Source organism: Schistocerca cancellata, chromosome 4, assembly GCF_023864275.1.
Source record: "Schistocerca cancellata isolate TAMUIC-IGC-003103 chromosome 4, iqSchCanc2.1, whole genome shotgun sequence".
In the NCBI taxonomy this organism is placed as follows: domain Eukaryota; kingdom Metazoa; phylum Arthropoda; class Insecta; order Orthoptera; family Acrididae; genus Schistocerca; species Schistocerca cancellata.
Window position 1 is genome coordinate 137,373,019 of NC_064629.1, and position 21,059 is coordinate 137,394,077.

A 21,059-nucleotide genomic window follows, 5' to 3' on the forward strand; every position below is an offset into this window, starting at 1 on the left:
TTGTCGGTATGCCTCTGTGTGGGCTCTAATCTCTCTAATTATATCTTCATGGTCTCTTCGCGAGATATACGTAGGAGGGAGCAATATACTGCTTGACTCCTCGGTGAGGGTATGTTCTCGAAACTTCAACGAAAGCCCCCCATTTTTGAAAGTTTCTGTCCATTTTTGTCTCAAAGTTAAGTCCTAGATGGACATAAGCTCAGTTGATATCTCAAGGTCTCCACTTTGCTGGAAGTGTTCATACAGCATTGTACCTTCATCATTCCATCCCAGAATATATTCTTTTCATTATCCTCTTTGTATACACTTTTTGGCTGGTGCTATGACTGCACCAGTGATGTTTTGGTAGCCATCATAAAAAGCTTGTTGGTACCCAACTGACTACTACTATGTGCATAATATCTGGAGCTATCAGATCTACCTAAGTTCACTGGTTTCTGCTGTTGACAGGAATTATGCCAGCTGTTATGTGCAGGTCTGCTATTCTTATCATGGATTAAAACAAGATGCCCAGAAATCCTAATCTACTGATGCATATATACCTGCCACTTTTAAATCTTAAAAGGCTAGAATAGAATCATGACATGTTCTGCATGATGATTCTGACATGTTCAGTAGAGGTTTTAAACCTCTTGAAGAATGGAAATGTCAGCAGGAAGCTGTAACAGATGTGCCCCTGCATAATGCCTTCTCAGGTGCTAAGCTCCCAAGTGGATCTCATCTACCATGCCAGGCCTGAACTGCCCTGAATCGAATCCAAACAGGCCATGACAGTTGCAAAGGTACACTCCACAAGTAAAACAAACTGTAAATCCAAATTATGATTGTGGAGCTCCAGGCCAGAATATACATCATATTGTCAGTGATTGTTGGATTCAAGCACTTCATGGTAGTGAGGAAGATTTCTTACAAACAGCACCAGAGGCTGTGCACTGGATTGAAGAATTACATTCAGTTGTGAAAAACATGTAACAATGTCAAGTTCATTGTTTCTCATATATGTGTGTGTGTGTGTGTGTGTGTGTGTGAGAGAGAGAGAGAGAGAGAGAGAAACTTACTAAAGTTTTTCTTGATATGCACAACAGAGTGATAGATGTGTACACACTTGGTGCAGTAAGGATATCCAGTATTTTAAATAGTTCTTTACTATGAATCTGATTGCTGCTTTTAGTTCTTATTCTTAGGGCACTTTTCTTCAATTTAAAAACTTATCTATTTTGCACATCTGAGTCACAAAAAAGAAACCCACTGCTAAGAACTAGGTACTAATAACAGATTGCTATTTCAGCTGTTACAAACTGCTGCTAAAACCCTAAGAGGATAATAACATGCTAATGACATTATTTTTACCAGTATCTTTTCATGTTCATTCTGTGCTGATTGACAAGCAATATTCATCCCTAAAAACTTTTTATTTGTTACACAATCTGTAGGCTTATTGTCTATGCTCAATGTGACAGAGTCATTTTCCCTCTTTGTGGTGAAATGCAGGCTATTTGTTTTCTTTTCATTTTCCACCTGTTGCCCACTTGTAAACATATGTGAGATTTTCATTTGCCTTCTCTATTAGGAGTTCTGACGTTTTTATCAGTGAGTAAGATGTAGCTGTCATCACCAAAGAGAACTTTTCTCTATGTCTTCCTGGAAAATACATAATATAGACTGATTTATAAAAAAAGTGAAGCACCAAAAAGACATGGTCGGATGTCACTGTAACTTTGTACACTTACACACCACCAGCAGGTATGTAAATGGTTAGTGTTGCAGTTCATTGCAGTAGGTAGAATGACTATCAGAGGGTGTTAGTGTTGTCCATATTCATGTTTTTGCCAGGCCTAGCAGGATATACAATGGGTGTGAACAGTGTCAGATGTTGAGTGATCCCTTTGAAGCACACAGAGATGCCATGTACTGGTGTGAAACACCATTATCAACACATGACAATCTTTGAAAGAGGTCTTTGGGAATGTGTTCTAATCACGAAATACCCAGATTTGAGGGCATTTGTATGTTACAGCAGGCATATGTTGGACCAGGTAGAAATGGGAGGGCAGACAAGGGATGATCACTGTACTGTGCACCACGTACATCATAACACCTTCACATCTGTGTATGTTATCCAAGAACAACTAATGAGCTCTCTGCTACATTGTGTGTCATCCTGCACCATTGCTTGGAGACTAGCAGCACCTGGACTAGGGAATTACTGCCCGTGCATAGGATGTCATTGACACCACTACACAAATGGCTATGTTTTGAGTGGTACCATGAATGGGGAAGCATGTACTACTGATTAAATGGCATCATGTTGTGTTCAGTGATGAATCCCGGTTCTGAGTTGTTCTGGATGAACATTGTATGGTGGTGATCTGTGGAGGGGTCCCATTCTTCCAATATTTTGGAGAGGCATGGCAGTGTTACCTCTGGGGATCTATTGCATATGACTACAAGTCATGGTTGGTAATGACTGAGGGATCTCTGGTAGCACAACATTACGCCTTGGACATCCTGTGTCCTCACGTGTTACTTCTCATGCGACAGTATCGTGGTGCCATTTTTCAACAAGACAATGCTCATCCACTCATGGCATGTGTCTCTAAAAACTGTCTGTATGATGTTGAGGTACTACCATAGCTAACAAGATCCCCAGATTTGGTCTCAATAGAACACATTTATGACCAGTTAGGACGTCAACTCCATCCCATCCCAGTATCCAGGATATCGAGGAACTGTCATAGCAGTTGTGGGTCAGCTCAGCTCAAGAGAAGATACATCAGCTTTATGACACCCTTCCAAACTGAAATAGGACTTGCATCTAGGCCAGAGGGGTGCAACATCCCACTGATATGTGTGCTTATACTCCAAACTCTTTGTAAATTTAACTTGACTCTGTAATCACTGAAATAACATCACATACCTTCTCAGTCCCTGAAGTCTAATTTTGTTTCCTCCTCCTCTTCTGGATGCTTTTTAGTCATGTGGTGTATATTTGGCCCAGTACATTACCCTGAGGCACACTTATATATGCATGTTTATTGTATGACAATTGTTTTACTAAACATTTATCCTCATCACATGGATGAACTGTCACTATATTTACATCCTATTTTCTACATAAGACAGGAACCACTCATTTGTTATTTCTGTTACATATAATGTTCCTGGTTTGCTTAATAGTATTTTATGGCCAACAGTGTCAAAATCCTTGGATAAGTCTAAGAATCTGCCTGTAACACAGTCACCCTTGTCAAGAGCTTCAAGTACAACATTTGTGAATCCTGTTACAGCTGATATTGTACTTCTCCCACTTCAGAAACTAAACTGTGCTTCATTGAAAAGGTTATATGTATCCATGTAACTCATTATTCCATCTTTCATTATTGATTCAGTTATTTTTGTGAATGCTGTCAATAGTGAAACTGGCTTGTAGCTTTCTATACTTTCAGCATGATTTTCTTCAGTAAGGGCACAACAAATGTGTGCTTCAGGTATTCTGGAAAAAATACCTATTCTAAAGGACACAGTTATCATCTTTGATTTCAAATTCTGTTGTGGAAAACAACATTGTTGTGCTTGCAGTGTAGTTTGTTGCTGGTGCTAAATGTGTTTTAGAAATAATTTGTTGCAAGTTCTCTGCAACACTTGAGAAACAGCCATTTACAAAATCTGCCAAGTCCTCTGAATTTTTTGCTACTCTACTCTCATCTCTGTCTCACTTATCACAATGCTTGTATTTGCCTTTTCCAGTTTCATGTTTTACGTCATCCTATACTACTTTGCTTTTATTTTCTGTATTGTATATTTTTGTCATTGAATGATTTTTTGCAGGAAGCAGTACCCTCTTGTATATTCTTTTGTATCTATGATAGTAATTTAGGAGCTGTGGATTGGTGTAATTCTTTTGCAAAGAATTGAGACATTTAAGTGTCTGACAGGATTTTCTAATACCCTTGTTACCCACCTGCTTTCCTTATCTGATGCTGGTTAATATGTCCATATTCATGGACATTTGTCAAGAAATGTTTTATTTCCATGTTCGAGCTCATTTTCCTCTTCTCTTCATAAACACATTGCTTATGAGAAACCTACAGAAACAGCACATATCAGCATTTTATCAAGCATTTTCTTTGATGATATGTGCAACATACCTTCTTGGTTACAATATGAAACACTTTCCTAGAGGAAATGCTCATAAGGCCCTCTGTTAGCAATGATACATGTTCAACCTGAAGTCATACTGAATCCCAGATCCACTCATTTACCCCTAGAGATTTGTGTACTGTTTCACAGCCTTTCACAATACATGTGTGAAAAGTCTATACATCTTGTACCAGGGTTCCACACACAGGAGCTTTCAAATGCCTCCACAAATAAAAGTCTTGTGACCTCAGGTCTGGAGAGCAAGGATGCCAAGGAATTGGCCCACGTCTGCCTGGTCATCCATCACTAAATCTGTATTTAGAAGCCTATAAATGTTTACACTGAAATGAGAAGGAGCCCCATCATGCATGAAGTACATTTTGATGCACTCATAAGGGCACATTTTCTAGCAGAACAGGTGACATGTTCTCTAAAAAGAGTGGTACATTTCTCCATTGACTCTGGGTTCAAGAATATGAGGCCCTAACAAACAGGCACCAACAATGCCTACCCAAATGTTGACAGTAAACCTTTGTTGATGGTGTCACTCTCCAGATATACACAAGCACACCAGGGATTCAGTGCAAAAGCATGCTGATGCACGTACCCTTACAAACAGAGGGTATGTTGAACATTTCCTTTAGCAAAGTGTTTCATACTGTAACAAAGTGGCTATGTTGAATATTTCATGTAGAAAATATTTCACATACTGCTTGTACATTCTGTTTCTGTTTGTTCCCCATGATAAACATGATGATGAAGAGAAGTAGAAAATGAGCTCCAACATCCACGTAACACATTTTCTTCCTCTACATGTGAGGAATGTTTCTTGAAAGTTTAGCCATATCTTTTGTTATGCCCATTATGTATAAAACTAGTGAATAAAAGACATTTCTATGTACCTGTGAGGGATTACAAGAATATGCAGTATGACCACAGCATGGTGTGACCACCATCTTGTCTACATAATTTAATGTACTTTACAGCTCCATCTACAGTATCACTGTGATAGATTACATTTCCAAGAAACTACGTGTGACACTATGGGCATATGAAAGCTGCTGGTGGAATACTATGTGCCAAAATATACTGTTTTCCAAATGTCTCCTACTTCAACAATCCTTTAGTGATGACCACATTTGTGTTAAACATTACTATAATAATCTGCATTTGCCACCTTGTGTTATTAAGTAGTGTAATAGAGAAAAAAAAACAAGTTTGTTGACCTATGGTGCTATTGGATACAACATGTAATGCTGACTCAAATGTACTAATGGTGATATGAACAGCAGTTTCCACATCATGGAGGTTTTAGCGTCTGAAGTACAGTCCTTTCTTCAGTCAACTTCACTTGCCATACTTCTGCATGGCAGTGCCCGTCAACATGTGGCAAGAAATGTTCAAGTATTCTCCAAAGAATAATAGACCCCACTGCTCTTTTGGCTTCCACTTTGCTTCACATGGCTCATCTGACATTATTTTAGATAAAGTTGATCAGAAACCTGTTCATCAGAGTCTTGTACCAGTCTCTTTTGAAGTTGTGTCGATTTGTTTGCAAAGTGTATGGAGCAGTTTTTCTGAGAAACATATTCAGTCCCTCCTTGATTATCCTGCAGTGCCATTTAGAGATTCTGATTATGCCATGTGGGAACTTTACACCACACAAAATTCTTATAGTCGTTGATCATGTACTGGTCTGTAACCCAGATGATTAACATACTGTCATATATTAAATCATGGGTATAAATTTCATTTAAGTCAGATGTAGCTTTTTATAGGTACAAATTTTCACATATGTTAGTGTATTCAATGATTTTCTGTGTAACAGGAACGCCAACAAAAATTAAAGTATGTGTCTTTTCACAGAACAACAAAATGAATGGATATATTACAAAGTATCAAGAAATATATCCAAAAACAAAGATGATGTAACTTACCAAACGAAAGTGTTGGTATGTCGATAGACACACAAACAAACACAAATACACACACAAAATTCAAGCTTTCGCAACCAACAGTTGCTTCATCGGGAAAGAGGGAAGGAGAGGGAAAGAAGAAAGGATGTGGGTTTTAAGGGAGAGGGTAAGGAGTTATTCCCATCCCGGGAGCGGAAAGACTTACCTTATGGGGAAAAAAGGACAGGTATACACTCGCAAACACACACATATCCATCCGCACATATACAGACACAAGCAGACATATGTAAAGGCAAAGAGTTTGGGCAGAGATGTCAGTTGAGGCAGAAGTACAGAGGCAAAGATGTTGTTGAATGACAGGTGAGGTTCTGGGTTTGAGGGGATGAGGAAGTGGCTCTGGTTATTTGCTTCTGTACCAGGTCAGGAGGGTAGTTGCGGGATGCGAAAGCTGTGACAGGATACTTTCTGGGACTGGATCAGACTCTGAATGTGGCTCTCCAGCAGGGATATGACTTCCTCAAATCCTGCCCTGAATGAGATCCATCCTATATGAAATCCTCCCCACTCCACCAACAGTGTCTTTCCGCCGCCCACCTAACCTTCGTAACCTCTTGGTTCATCCCTATGAAATCCCCAAACCACCTTCCCTACCCTCTGGCTCCTACCCTTGTAACCACCCCCAGTGTAAAACCTGTCCCATGCACCCTCCCACCACCACCACCTACTCCAGTCCTGTAACCCGGAAGGTGTACACGATCAAATGCAGAGCCACGTGTGAAAGCACCCACGGGATTTACCAACTGACCTGCCTACACCGTGAAGCTTTCTATGTGGGAATGACCAGCAACAAACTGTCCATTCGCATGAATGGACACAGGCAGACAGTGTTTGTTGGTAATGGGGATCACCCTGTGGCTAAACATGCCTTGGTGCACGGCCAGCACATCTTGGCACAGTGTTATGCCATCCGGGTTATCTGGATACTTCCCACTAACACCAATCTGTCAGAACTCCAGAGATGGGAACTTGCCCTTCAATATATCCTCTCTTCCCGTTACCCACCAGGCCTCAACCTCCACTAATTTCAAGTTGCCGCCGCTCATACCTCACCTGTCATTCAACAACATCTTTGCCTCTGTACTTCTGCCTCGACTGACATCTCTGCCCAAAGTCCTTGCCTTTACATATGTCTGCTTGTGTCTGTATATGTGCGGATGGATATGTGCATGTGTAGGAGTGTATACCTGTCCTTCTCTCCCCCTAAAGTAAGTCTTTCCGCTCCCGGGATTGGAATGACTCCTTACCCTCTCCCTTAAAACCCACATCCTTTCTTCTTTCCCTCTCCTTCCCTCTTTCCCAATGAAGCAACCGTTGGTTGCAAAAGCTTGAATTTTGTGTGTGTCTTTGTTTGTATGTCTATCAACATACCAATGCTTTCGTTTGGAATGTTACATCATCTTTGATTTTAGATTTATTTCTCCCACGTGGAATGTTTCCCTCTATTATATTCAAAGTATCAAGAAAAAATTATTTGACTCTCTCAACTGAGCAAGGTGACACAGTAGTCAATTATTGTACTTACATTTAGATAAACAGCAGTTCAAACCCCATCCAACCATCCACCTTCGATTTTGAACAAATGAAGAAGATATGCAGTGCCAATAGGTCCTGGGACTCGACTGTCAAAGAGGCAGTGGAAATATGTCTGTACAACAACCTAATAAACCAGTATAGTGGATTTCAACTCAGCACAGCATGGGATTGTCCAACTGCAAAAGCACAATAGGAATGCTCTGGCTTAAGGTGGTGGCATCTGCAGATAGAATGGACAGACATCAGGACTCAACTTCTGCATCAGGGCTCGTCACATGCCAGGACCACTGGTGTGGCATTCTCCTCTGGAAGAATGGTATATACACAGAAGAGGTCAGCAGTCCTGGGTCTATATAGATATGCAGAGCACAGCATCCTGACACTTTGCCTGAAGGTGGTGGGTACAAAACTCATCGAAACATTGTGACAAGGTGCTGCTACCACTTGTCTGATCACTTGAGGAGATTTTACTACCCAGAGTTAGGTTTGTCATGGCTTCCTGAAGTTGCTTGAGGCAAATGGCAGGATGATTCCTTCAAAAAGAACAATCAAAGCTTATACACTACCTCTAATGACATTGTCATCAGTGGAACACTAAATCACAATATTTTTCCTTGACACTCTGTGAAGAGTCAGGATGTAGAACAAACAAATTACATAATGTTTTCAAGGTCAGTTTAAAGCATTATCCACCAACAACTGTCAACAATACATAAAAAAGGATTAAAAAATAATGGTGAGTTACACTTTGAGAGTAGTTAAGAGAAGTCATGGTTCCATTGATGCTGTGTGTTAGTTGAAGAAAATGCTTTATTCAGTAATATTGACCAGTTTCAATCCAGCAGGTGTTTTCAAGGAAAACAATATTAAGAGCCATTTCTCCTTTCTTCTCTGTGTCATGTTATTAACTCTTGAAATGTTGCTGTGTACATAGCATGCTGTAACTTGAATATTTACATGATAACCTGATCTAGTTCAGTTTTTTCAGGTGATTTTTAATGTTTTGTTTGTTTCATGCTAATTACCACCCTTTAATTGATAGTGTGTTACAAATTTTGATAATTATTGCACCACTCAGTCATTCAGGTTAAGATACAATGATTGATACTGACCTAAACAAATACCATGCAAGTGCACTGTGAATGACATTTCACTTCTGTTAACCCAAACTAAGTATGTAGACCCTCATATTTTCTACAGTTACTCATCTGCTTATAGTTATTGGGTTACTTCTGTTTAAACATTTCAATAAATAAGAATGGAAAATCCTATGTCTTATGCTGTCTACTGCCACAGATGTGTCAGTACTGTATTTCATACCACAGTGCGCTAGTTCCTAATTGTAACCATTTATAGTGCTTGTTTTCAAACATTGTCAACTTAATTATGCTATTGTCAGGAAGCAGGAAATAAACTGAAGGACCAGTATCAAAACTTGTTTGCAATTAGAACCATTAAATGCCTGATTCCAGTTAAGGGAGGTTAATATACCAATAAGTATTTGATGTTGTGTTATCTTACACAAGAATCTCAAAATTTAGGAATGTATTGTTAAGTTTACAATTAGGTTTTTGTGAAATCAAGCAAAAAAATAATTCATTAATCTTCCTGTATCTCTGTCTTTTTCAGTCTGTGCTTTTCCTTACATCTTTGCCTTTACTACTGATGCAATGGAAATCCGACTAATCATCAATGGAAATTTGGTGCAAACAACTGTTATGCCAAAACTCCATTTTATTTGTGCTAAGGTAGGTACCTACCTTTATATTCATCAATACAGCTTAATATATTTTAATCAAGATCCTTTTATTAGCCACTTATATGCTCTGACATTCACACAAAATATTTCAGTATGTTTGTTAGTAAATCTAAATAATATTCATGATATCATGCTATGATGTGCAACATGCCAGCATATTAACACTAATGATACTTTTCTTCTTGAGTTTATTCTTGTTCCTACACTATGACCATGAGTAATGTTTTTATCTTTTATGTTTGTATGGAATATCATACTTCTGTTGATAAATGTCCTAAGCAGCAATTTTCTGGAATGATTCAAGACAAGACTCAAAGTGTGTTGAAAGGATGATATCTGGTATTCAGACAACAGTTTAAAAAAACTAGACAGTATAACAACAGTCCCACAACATGCTTACTCTGTTATGAAGTTTGTAAACAACCAAAGAATAGCAGCATTAAAAAATATAACATTAGTACAAAACAGACTCCAGTCTCCTCAGCGTGATCTTATTATTGCACAGAAAAGAACACAGTATTCAGCCATAAGTATCTTTGACCATCTTTCTTGTGAATAAAAGGGGATGGCAGCCAATGAAAGCAGTTTAAAACCAAAGGAAAATCATTTTTCTTGATAACTGTTCCTACCTCATAGATTAATTTCTGAAAAGATAATATCTATGTGCAATTGGCTTGAATTTAATAATGTTTATTATAATTGAAATTACAATAAAAATTCAGTTGCATAAATAAACAGCATGTGAACATATTTTCACAGAGTAAATGTATCTTATTTGTATACCTATTGACATTTTTTACATCAATATGTCACAAATATCATCCATAAACACATAAATAATTGACTGACAAATTGCATCATAACAGTGCACTCTGAAAAAGGCGTCTATCCACTGCCCAATACATACTCTATGTCATGAGTGTTTCCTGCTATGCATGATTTTTTTTTTTTTTTTTTTTTTTTTTTTTTTTTTTTTTTTTTGTTTTTTGCTAGAATCTTCTAGTATATTCATGTATGTCACTGTTGTTTTGAAATTGTGACAAATCTATTAACAACAAATTCCTTAGGGTTGTAAATGTATTTTGAAGCTGTCATTGTATGACTAGTTACTTCCACAGTTCACTGCAAGATGGAAACTGTAGACCTAAGGATATTCCAGAATATTGATCCATATGACACTAATATATGGAAGTATGCTAATATAACTAATGTTCTGCCACTTTCATCATCAAAGTCAGCAACACAAACACAGTAACAGGTCCCAAAATGAAGCTCTTAAAGTTTTCTGTCAGATTTAATTTCTAATTCAAGTACTTACCAGTATGAATACCCAGCATATTTAACGCTATGTTTTATATATTTCCTATCCTCATCTTCTGAAATATATATCACATGAGACAGTCAGAATTTCTATCATTTTAAATAATTCAATACACAGTTATTTGCACAGCCCTTTTCTGTACCTCAAACACAGTCTGTTATATTCCCAGCACTTATTACCCAAACCATGATCCCATAACAGTATTGACTGTATATGTCCCAAAGAGGACACTTTAGAAATGAAATGCTGCAAACTGGAATAAGGATTTGAATGGCTTAATAAGTGGTAGAAATTGTATTTGTAAAAATTTCATATGCTCTGTCCATTTCAGTAGGTAGTTTACATTTATGCCCAAGAATTTGATCCCATTTACATACATACATTAATCCTTGTTCCATAGGTCATTAATATGAATGACATTTTGTAATGATGTGGAATGTGTCACTTTATCATAAGTTTTCTTTACACAAAATAATTAATTTTTTTACAGTTACTACTTCATATCTAAGAATTCATCTATTGAGTAGAAGAAGTTGTCATTCAGAAATTCTTTTAATTTTCTTTTAAACGTTGGTTAGCTATCTGTCAGACTTTTAATACTATTTGACAAATGAGTAAAGATTTTTTTTGGCATAATTCACCCCTTTCTGTACCAAAGTGAGATTTAGTCCAGAACACTGAATATCAACATAATTCACCCCTTTCTGTGCCAAAGTGAGATTTAGTCCAGAACAGTGAATATCAACCTTTCTTCTAGTGTTGTTGCTGTGCACTTCACTGTTGCTTTTGAATTGGGATGTGTTATTAACAACAAATTTGTATTGCAAAGATACTGTGAATATCCCGAGTTCCTTAAATAAATGTCTGCAAGGTGATCTTGGGTGGGCTCCAGCTATTATTCTGCTTACACTGCTTTTGTGCAATGAATACTTTCTCTCTTAATGATGAATTGCCCCAAAATATGATGCCATATGAAAACAGTGAAGGAAATAATCATAGTAGGCTAATTTACTGGTATGTTTATCACCAAAATTTGCAATAACCCTAATAGCCTAAGTAGCTGGACCTAACCGTTTCAGCAGATCATCAATATGTTTCTTCCAGTTCAATTTCTCATCAATGCACACACCCAGAAATTTTGAGTATTCTGCCTTAGCAACAGACTTCTGTTCATTGTCTATATTTATCAATGGTGTTATGCCATTTACTGTACAGAATTGTATAAACTGTGTTTTCTCAAAATTTAGTGAGAGTCCATTTGCAGACAACCACTTAATAATTTTCTGAAAGACTTTATTTGCAATTTCCTCAGGCAATTTCTTGCTTCTTGGGTGTGATTACTATACTTGTATCATCAGCAAAAGGAACTAGCTTTGCATCTTCATGAATATAGAGTGGCAAGTCATTAATATATATTAAGAACAATAAGCTACCCAAGGCTGAAAACCCTGTGGGACACCATTCTTGATACCTCTCCAGTTAGAGGACTCTGCTGTTTTTTGCAGACTATCTGTACTGTTAATTTCAAACTTCTGCATTCTTCCAGTTAAGTATGAATTAAACCATTTGTGCCCTGTCCACTCATACCACAATATTTAAGCTTAACCATAAGAATTTCATGATTCGTGCAATCAAAAACCTTTGAGAGATCATAAAATATACCTATGGGTGATATTCGGTTATTCAAAGCATTTAATATTTGATCAGTGAACGCATATATAGCATTTTCTGTTGAAAAGCCTTTCTGAAAACCAAATTGATATTTTGTTAGTACTTCATTTTTACAAATATGTGAAGCTACTCTTGAATACATTACTTTTACAAGAATTTTGGATAAAGGCTGTCAGAAGTGAGATTGGGTGGTAGTTGTTAGCATCAAATGTATCCCCTTTTTCATGCAATTGTGTAACGATAGCATATTTTGGTCCATCTGGAAAAAATGCCCTGTTTCAGTGAGCTACTACATATATGGCTGTGAATCCTACTTATTTGTTGGGAACAAGGTTTTTGTACTCTGTTGGAAATGCCATCAATTCTATGTGAGCTTTTACTTTTGAGTGAATTTATTATTTTCCTAATTTCAGTAGGAGAAGTGGGTTGAATTTCAATTTTATCAAATTGCATAGGTACGTAGTAATACAGCATTGTTGACTATTAATCTAGCACCATTGTGTTTTTCATTCTCTCCAAAATTTTTACAGTTTGTCTTCTTTGCATTTAGTGTTACTTTATTGCTTAATGACCACTTTTGAATGTCTTTGAAAGCATAATTGGCTTCTGTTTGTCAGCTGTGTCAGTATTTCATCTGAGATCAGTATTGTTATCTGCAAATAGTATTTTTTCTCCAGATTTGACACAGTCTGGGAAATCATTGATGCACATTAGAAAGAGGATAGGGCCCAATTCATTTCCCTTATATTAACATATTTTGACTCTGATATGTGTTTTTCTAGTGAATCTCCTTGAAGTATATAAATTTTAACTCACTAAATCTGTTTTCTGTATAGGAGTCAAACCACTTATTTGGCACACCTCTTATTCACAATATTTCTAGTTTATATAACTGTGGTTAACAGTGTCAAAAGCTTTTGGCAGATCTCAGAAGATGTCTGGTACATGATCACCTTTGTCGAGAGTTTCAAGAACAGTTTTCATAAACTATGCTGTAACAGACTCTGTACCTCTTTTGGGTCTAAAACCAAATTGTTAATTGCAAAGAATGTTAAGTTTATTCAGGTAGTGCAGTAATCTATTTTTCATTACTATTATTTTAGAAATGGAAGACAGTACTGAAATTGGTCTTTAATTTTATATATTTTCTGCCTCATCTTTCTTTAGTATAGGAAAAACTTAGCTTGTTTCAACTATTTTGGAAAGCAGCCAGATTTGAGTAATAAATTAATTCTTTCCGTTAATAGTGCTTTTATGTCATGTGTGCATTATTTAAGATCAGTGACTGGAATGTCATCTAAACCTGCCAATTTTTTTTTATTTTTTATTTGGCATGCTATATGTGTAACCTCTATCTCAGTTGTTGACGAGAGCAACATTGACTTTGTTGGCTAGTCCGTGATGGATAAAACAACAGCATCCCAAAACTTGTTGTCTCCCACTTGATAATGTACCAGGCTCCTTTGCTTTTTTCTGCTTTCAACAATAATGTGTTGTTTGCAAGATTTTTCATAGCTAGGAGTACTTTCCTGTAAATTCCCCTGGTTTTTTTTAAAAAAGTCTGGCTCATTTTGTCTGTATCTGATGGCTGTCAAATACCTAATAGTTTCATAAGATTTTTGATACCTTCTGTCTCCCATATTTTCTACCTGAAGTTCCAATGCAATGTAGTTTTTTTGGGAATGATTCTTCAAATTTTAATTTAAATAGTGCCATGAATTTATTAAACATTTTGCTAACATTTGTTTCTGCATACACATGCCCCTACTTTTCATATTATAACTGACCTGCAAATTCATACAGGATTGATTCTGAGGAAATCGTTTTGTATGCATTTAACTTTGCTGGCTTCTCTAGGTAAATATTTGATTTTAGTAACTGATAGAGATGACCTGACAGACCTAGATTTAGAACAAATATGTGACATTTTTTCTGTCAAAATCTCTTGCTATATGGTCTATCATTGCAGAATGGTGTTTAGTTAGTGTAGTTGCACAGTTTTTGAGTGAAGATATGCCATAATTGAACAGTGTATTCAATTAGGTATTACTGACAATATTTGACTTCATTGTACTGATATGTAAATCACGACAAAGAAATGTATTAATTAGTGGTGTGTAGGGATCCATAAAGCTTCAAAGCAAGAATGTAAAGAACCATTGTCACCAGCTGTTCACATCAACTTATTTCATGTTTTTGGAAAATATTACGAAGGGATCAATGACATGGTATGGGTAGTACCATATCATCTGTTGTGGTAATCCTTCGCATGTGACACTTTGAAGGACATTGTGCTTCTATTGATGTGTGGTGTGACCACATGAAATGAAAAACAACTTATAGAGTTTCTTAAATACTGAAACTCTACTAACCCTAATATAAAATTCTTGATGTAACATTATAAAAAGTGTCAGCTTCCTTTGCACATTTCAATTGCAGGTGTTTCTTCTTCTTCTGTTGGCACTTATCTGTTTCTCTCACTGCTGTTGCAGTTGCAGTTTTATCTCCTGTAGGTATTGCTCTTGACTCTGGATACACACAAAATAAGGTCCTTTTCAGTGGGCTTCCTGTTTCTGATGCTACTTTCTATGGATCTAGATCATGCCCTAGCAGTTGTCAGAAGATCTACTGTTTGCTCTGCTGTTTCTGATACCAATGGGTGTTCTGATGTTTCTTTATTTTACACTATTGCTTTTGGTGCTATCAATGAACTGGCATGAAAGCTTCTATTTAAGTATGGGTTTAGATATGGCAAACAACGTTTTAAGATCCCAGCATCTAACTCATCCATCAGAGCTGGAAAATGCAGGGAGAATGTGCATTTCATGGAACAACAGGGGCAGTTTCCAAAAAACAAATGTCCATGAAAAGGTACCGGGAGTCAAACAGCAGCATGGCATAAACAATATTCCACAGATGCCCTTCCTGATAACAGTTCTTGAATAATAAATATTAATTCAAATCATTTTAAAGAAAATGCTTAAAATTTTACACTTTTTTTGTTACTCATTATGAATGAAATAATTACTTTCATGCGGCCTACTGTACTGTGTCATACATATATAAGTTCATATCATAAAGCATACCAGAGACCTGGAATCTACCACATAATTAATGAAATTTTGCCCACCAGTCCATCCCCAATGCACTTCCCTCTCAATGTAAATAATATAGACACCATTAAGAGTGTTGTGCCTGGTGATAAAAATATCCCATACCAACTCATGTAAAAAAATACACTGCTTTGCAATCCATGCAGCTACCTCACAGAAAGAAGAATGTTGCCCCACACTAAAGAAGCAGAGCAATGACTTGCTGTAATGGAAAACCAAATGAATGAGCATGAAACTTCATGATCATGTGACTAATGATATAATTATATGTAAATTGAAGGTGCAGAAGAGGAGAAAGGAATGGGAACAAAGGGGATTACTGCTGTCAGCTGTATTTGGACATTACAGCCAATCCACATTCCCATCAAGCGTCACCTATCCACAGTCTCACAGACACCTTCCCCGCACCCTCTGCCCCCCATCACCCTAATAATATGATACATGGAGCATTATTGCTGGATGAATACAATGGAGAATTTACCATATTTGTGTGTATGTATTCAAAATAATATTCAAGTGTAGTGTTAAACCTAACATTGTTGAACTTAGCTGGCACGGAATACTAACTGCCAATAAATATGTTTCATTTTCAACACTTTTCCATTAATATTTATGAACTGTAAACATTATACCAAAATATCAAGTGAATTTACATCTCTTATAGTTAGGTGAATGCCATATGACCAGTTCTTTAAAATTATATGAACTGACTTGCAGTGGAACATAACAGAAAATACATTTTGATCTATTTATTCAACATTTTGTCTCTTGAACTGGTAAGCTCATTCTGTTAATTTTCCTTGTCTATACCTTCTCACTATGTGACTAACATAACTTCAAATATCCTTTGTTTCAGAATGACATATACTTTGCAACAACTGCACCTGAGTTCTTTCATAACAAAGATGCCCAAGTTCATGTAGATGCTCCAGAAAACGAGGAAACAGAGACAACAGATGTAAAGGATGGGGAAGAATCAAAAGAAGCAAAGGATGGTAAGGAAACCAATAATGGAACAGATCTGAAAGATGTAAGGGATGTGAAGACTGAGAAGGATGGTAAAGATGTAAAAGATACTAAAGAACTGAAGGATGGAAAAGAAGTGAAAGAAGTGAAGGCTGGTAAAGAAGTGAAAGAAGTGAAGGATGGCAAAGAAGTGAAGGATGGCAAAGAAGTGAAGGATGGTAAAGAAGTGAAAGATGGGAAAGAAACGAAAGATGGCAAAGATGGAAAGGAATCAACAGCTACACCTCCATCATCACCTCAAAGTACGAGTACACAGTATTTTATTATCTTAGTTTCCCTATCAATTATAGCTTTTGGACAGTTTGAATTTGTTCCTCACATTTTGTTCATCAGTGAAAAAAAGAACACTAATTCACTATGAAGAGAAGCACAAATAACTGATGATTTCTGTTATTTTTTATATAAGTGTTTTCACTAGGTTCAAATGCTGGAACATTTTACATCTCAGATTTCTGGGTGATGGTCCGGATTCAGTCTACATGTGATTTTCTCAAAGTAAAACTTAATTACATTCTGTTATTCATACAATTGGGGCCAGTTCAAGGACATTTCTCCGCAGAAGCAACTTATCATTTGGCACCTGCCCTCCACCCTGCTCCCCCCCCCCCCCCCCCCATCCCCCACCATCCTTTTCCTCTTACACTTACACTTGTGGTGTCAGTTTTCACTACTAATTGTGATACCACTGTATATAAGTCTTTCACCTGTGCACCCCTGTGCCCCTTTCAGCTTGGCGCCCCAAGAGGCCATTATTAATTGTGACATGTTCTGTATAGAACTCTTACACCTGTGGCACCGCTCTCAGTTTGGTACCATCAGGCAGCAGCTTATGTTCTTTGGACCTTAAACAGGCCCTGTGGAGACACACATACACACATACACAAACACACACACATACACACACACACACACACACACACACACACACACACAGCTAATCAACACACTATATGTTTCACTGCTATTTTTCACAGTCTCCAGAAACTGTTGACATAGGACACAAAAGTATTCCTGGAAATTGTGGACAAGCCTGATCTTGTAAAATTTAATTTAATCTGTAGAGTCTGTGTAGATTAATTCAGATGCAATAATATTCAAAATGATTAACATAGGCTGTCACATTTCTTCAGATTTTCCTCGTTATCCCCATATCCTGGGTGATTTGGCTACCTCTACTGCTGGGTTTTATGCAACCCACAATGGCTTCAAATACTATATGGAAGATTTTCATATTCTCTCATTTGGTGCATGCAGACTATTAGCCGTACAGAAAAAAATGAACAGGACTTTTTGAAGTACATTTAATGCAGTTAAATTTTGTACTGGGATGTGTCTTTGCTAGAGGTCACAGTTTACAAACTATTCAAGAAAAATGAACGAAAGTGACCTTCAAATGCATTTTCCTTGAATAAGACAAAAACTATGGCCTCCAGTGAAAACATATTCCAGTACAAAATTTTAACTACATTAAATTTCCTAGAAAAAGATCCGGTTCATTTCCTCTGTAGGACTAATACACACACAAAAAAAAGTTTTGCATCACCCCATTTCCCAGAACTCCTGAAGATAGACGTTGACTGTGGATATTGTATCACAGACAGAGGCCCTTTGACTGTTCAGAGATGCGCTAAACCTGCCCAAAGATGTAAAAAACCATGAATGAACAGCACCTATTAGATGGAGGGGGTCCGACAGCGATCAGTTCCAGTCATTCCACCAGAAAGGAAGTACACGGCTCGTGTTGTCTGTAGTTCAACCATGCCTAGACAGTCAATACCACGGTGTGATCCTGTCCACATTGTTACTTTGTGCCAGGAAGGGCTCTCAAGAAGGGAAGTGTCCAGGCATCTCAGAGTGAACCAAAGCGATGTTGTTCAGACATGGAGGAGATACAGAGAGACAGGAAGTGTCGATGATATTCCTTGCTCAGGCCGCAAAAGGGCTACTACTGCACTGGATGATCACTACCTATGGATTATGGCTTGGAAGAACACTGACAGCAATGCCACCATGTTGAATAATGCTTTTTGTGCAGCCAAAGGACATCATGTTACAACTGTGCACAATAGATTGCATGATGCGCAACTTCACTCCCGACGTCAATGCCGAGGTCCATCTTTGCAAACATGACACCATCCACCGTGGTATAGATTGGCCCAACAAGCCAAATGAACCACTCAGGATTGGCATCATGTTCTCCTCACTGATGAGTGTTACATATTCCTTCAGCCAGACAATCATTGGAGACATGTTTGGAGGCTACCTGGTTGGGTTGAACGCCTTAGACACACTGTCCAGCAAGTGCAGCAAGGTGGAGATTCCCTGCTGTTTTGGGGTGGCATTATGTGGGGCCGACATATGCCGCTGGTGGTCATGGAAGGTGCCGTAATGGCTGCACTATACGTGAATGCCATCCTCTGATCAATAGTGCAACCATATCAGCAGCATATTGGCGAGACATTCGTCTTCATGGACGACAATTCACACTGCCATTGTGCACATCTTGTGAATGACTTCCTTCAGGATAACAACATCGCTTGACTAGAGGTGGCCAGCATGTTCTCCAGTCATGAACCCTATCAAACATGCCTGGTATAGATTGAAAAGGGCTGTTTATGGTGATGTGACCCACCAACCACTCCGAGGGATATATGCTGAATCGCCATTGAGGAGTGGGTCAATCTGGACCCACAGTGCCTTGATGAACTTGTGCATAGTATGCCACGATGAATACAGGCACGCATCATTCCATGTGGATATTAGAGGTACCGGTGTGTACAGAAATCTTTACCACCACCTCTGAAGATCTCACTGTATGGTGGTACAACATACAATGTGTGGCTTTCATGAGCAATAAAAATGGCAGAAATGATGTTAGTTGATTTCTATTCCAATTTTCTGTACAGGTTCAGGAACTCTCGGAACTGAGGTGATGCAAAACTTTTTTTGATGTGTGTAGTTTTCGTGTACTGAGGGAAAGAATATGAAAATCTTGCACGTGGTATTTGAAAGCATTTCAGGCTGCATAAAACCCAGCAGTAGGGGCAACTGAATCACCCTGTATTTTTTAGTATTACAACTTCATTTAATACTTTAGTGCTACAGTTGTAATTGGTTTAGTATGAATTTATATTGCTCTTCTGGATAACTAAAGACTTCCCTTAGATTAATCTATGATGTTTTCTCACAACAAGGTAAATGATGCAATGAAATAAAATTTAGCATGTAGTGACATGAAACTGGAAACTATATCTATCTGTTGCAGCTACATCACCAGATGCTAGACCATTTCGCCTTTTCCGCATACCAATGCAGACACTGAGTGGAGCAATTCCACCCTGTGGGCGACGTTGTCCAACACCATGTGATCCAGGAAGTTCTTCAGCTTCCAGTTCTGGAGCCCGGGGTCTTGTAGTTCCTGGTGCTGAAGGGAGCTCTGCACAGAGACAGCCACTGCAAAATGAGCATGCTCGTGGCTTGAGCCGCAGCTGCTCATCCTCGCCCACACCACATCAGCCATCCTTCCTTGCACCACCAAAGTGAGGAATGTTAAAATAAAAGCCCTAGCTGTCAAAGAGTCAACCAGGTACTCAATTTCTTCATATTTTCTCACTCTACTCATTTCCAAAAAGGAAACCTGCCGTACATGCAAGAGATGACTTCTCTCTAAAACACAGTTTCTCCACAAAGTTTTACCCATGAAAGAAACCTAAGATCAGTCCAATACATGTCAATTTACTTGTGAAGGATCCACATTTTAAAATTTTTAATGTATTTTATAACTTCCTGACCATATAATTTTTGTCAATGTCAAGCAAAATACCATCAATGGCAATTAAATCAATATTTATTGCCTATATCATCTTCCAGGGCATTTTTAAATGCAAAACTGTATTATACCAGTCTTTCACACCCTGCTACTTGTTGTGGCAGGTGTACACTATATTTCTAATCCAAAAGATGCCTAACTTTATTGAACTTATAAATTTGGAGAAACAAGCTGTCAAAAAATATTCCAGACTTGGAAACTATGTTACCAAATCGTATTCTAAATAAAAGTGGGAGCAGTTAATCTACTCTTAACATGTGTACTCAAAAGTATTTATAGTAATATTTGTACTTCTGCAGTATTTTATCCAGGGTAAATTATTCATATTACTGTTTATACTGTAGTTCTGTCATCAATATATTTCTTATCCGACACATAGAGTAAGGTTAATTATTGCAGTAATTACTGTGAAACAGTTGTCTGGATGCTTACTCTGCTGCTATCACAACTTTACTCAAATGTGAATACTGTGTTCTAATGTTTTAAAGGAAGTAATATTTGTTTGTGAGAAAAGAATACTCAGGTAACACTTGAGTTTAAGATATCTGTTTTATACAAAAAAATATATATATTTTTGTCAATTGTTCTTAAATTTGTTTGCTGAAATGAATTTGAAATTTAGTAGTTGGTATGCTGTTCTAATAGCTCGGGAAAACTTTCAAATTACATATAGTGAAGTGGAGTCCTAATG

General features: G+C 37.5%; 1 protein-coding gene across 1 annotated transcript in view; it reads left to right on the forward strand.

The window, feature by feature from the left end:
• Positions 1-20,189, forward strand: part of LOC126183925 (GTPase-activating Rap/Ran-GAP domain-like protein 3) — a 662,070-nt gene extending 641,881 nt beyond the window's left edge. Inside the window, exons 20-23 of the mRNA XM_049926272.1 lie at positions 9,279-9,397; positions 16,370-16,451; positions 19,570-19,599; positions 19,805-20,189. Coding sequence (XP_049782229.1) covers positions 9,279-9,397; positions 16,370-16,451; positions 19,570-19,599; positions 19,805-20,082 — 509 coding nt within the window. The 3' untranslated portion in view covers positions 20,083-20,189. The remainder of the gene's footprint in view (positions 1-9,278; positions 9,398-16,369; positions 16,452-19,569; positions 19,600-19,804) is intronic.
• Positions 20,190-21,059: the final 870 nt, after the last annotated feature.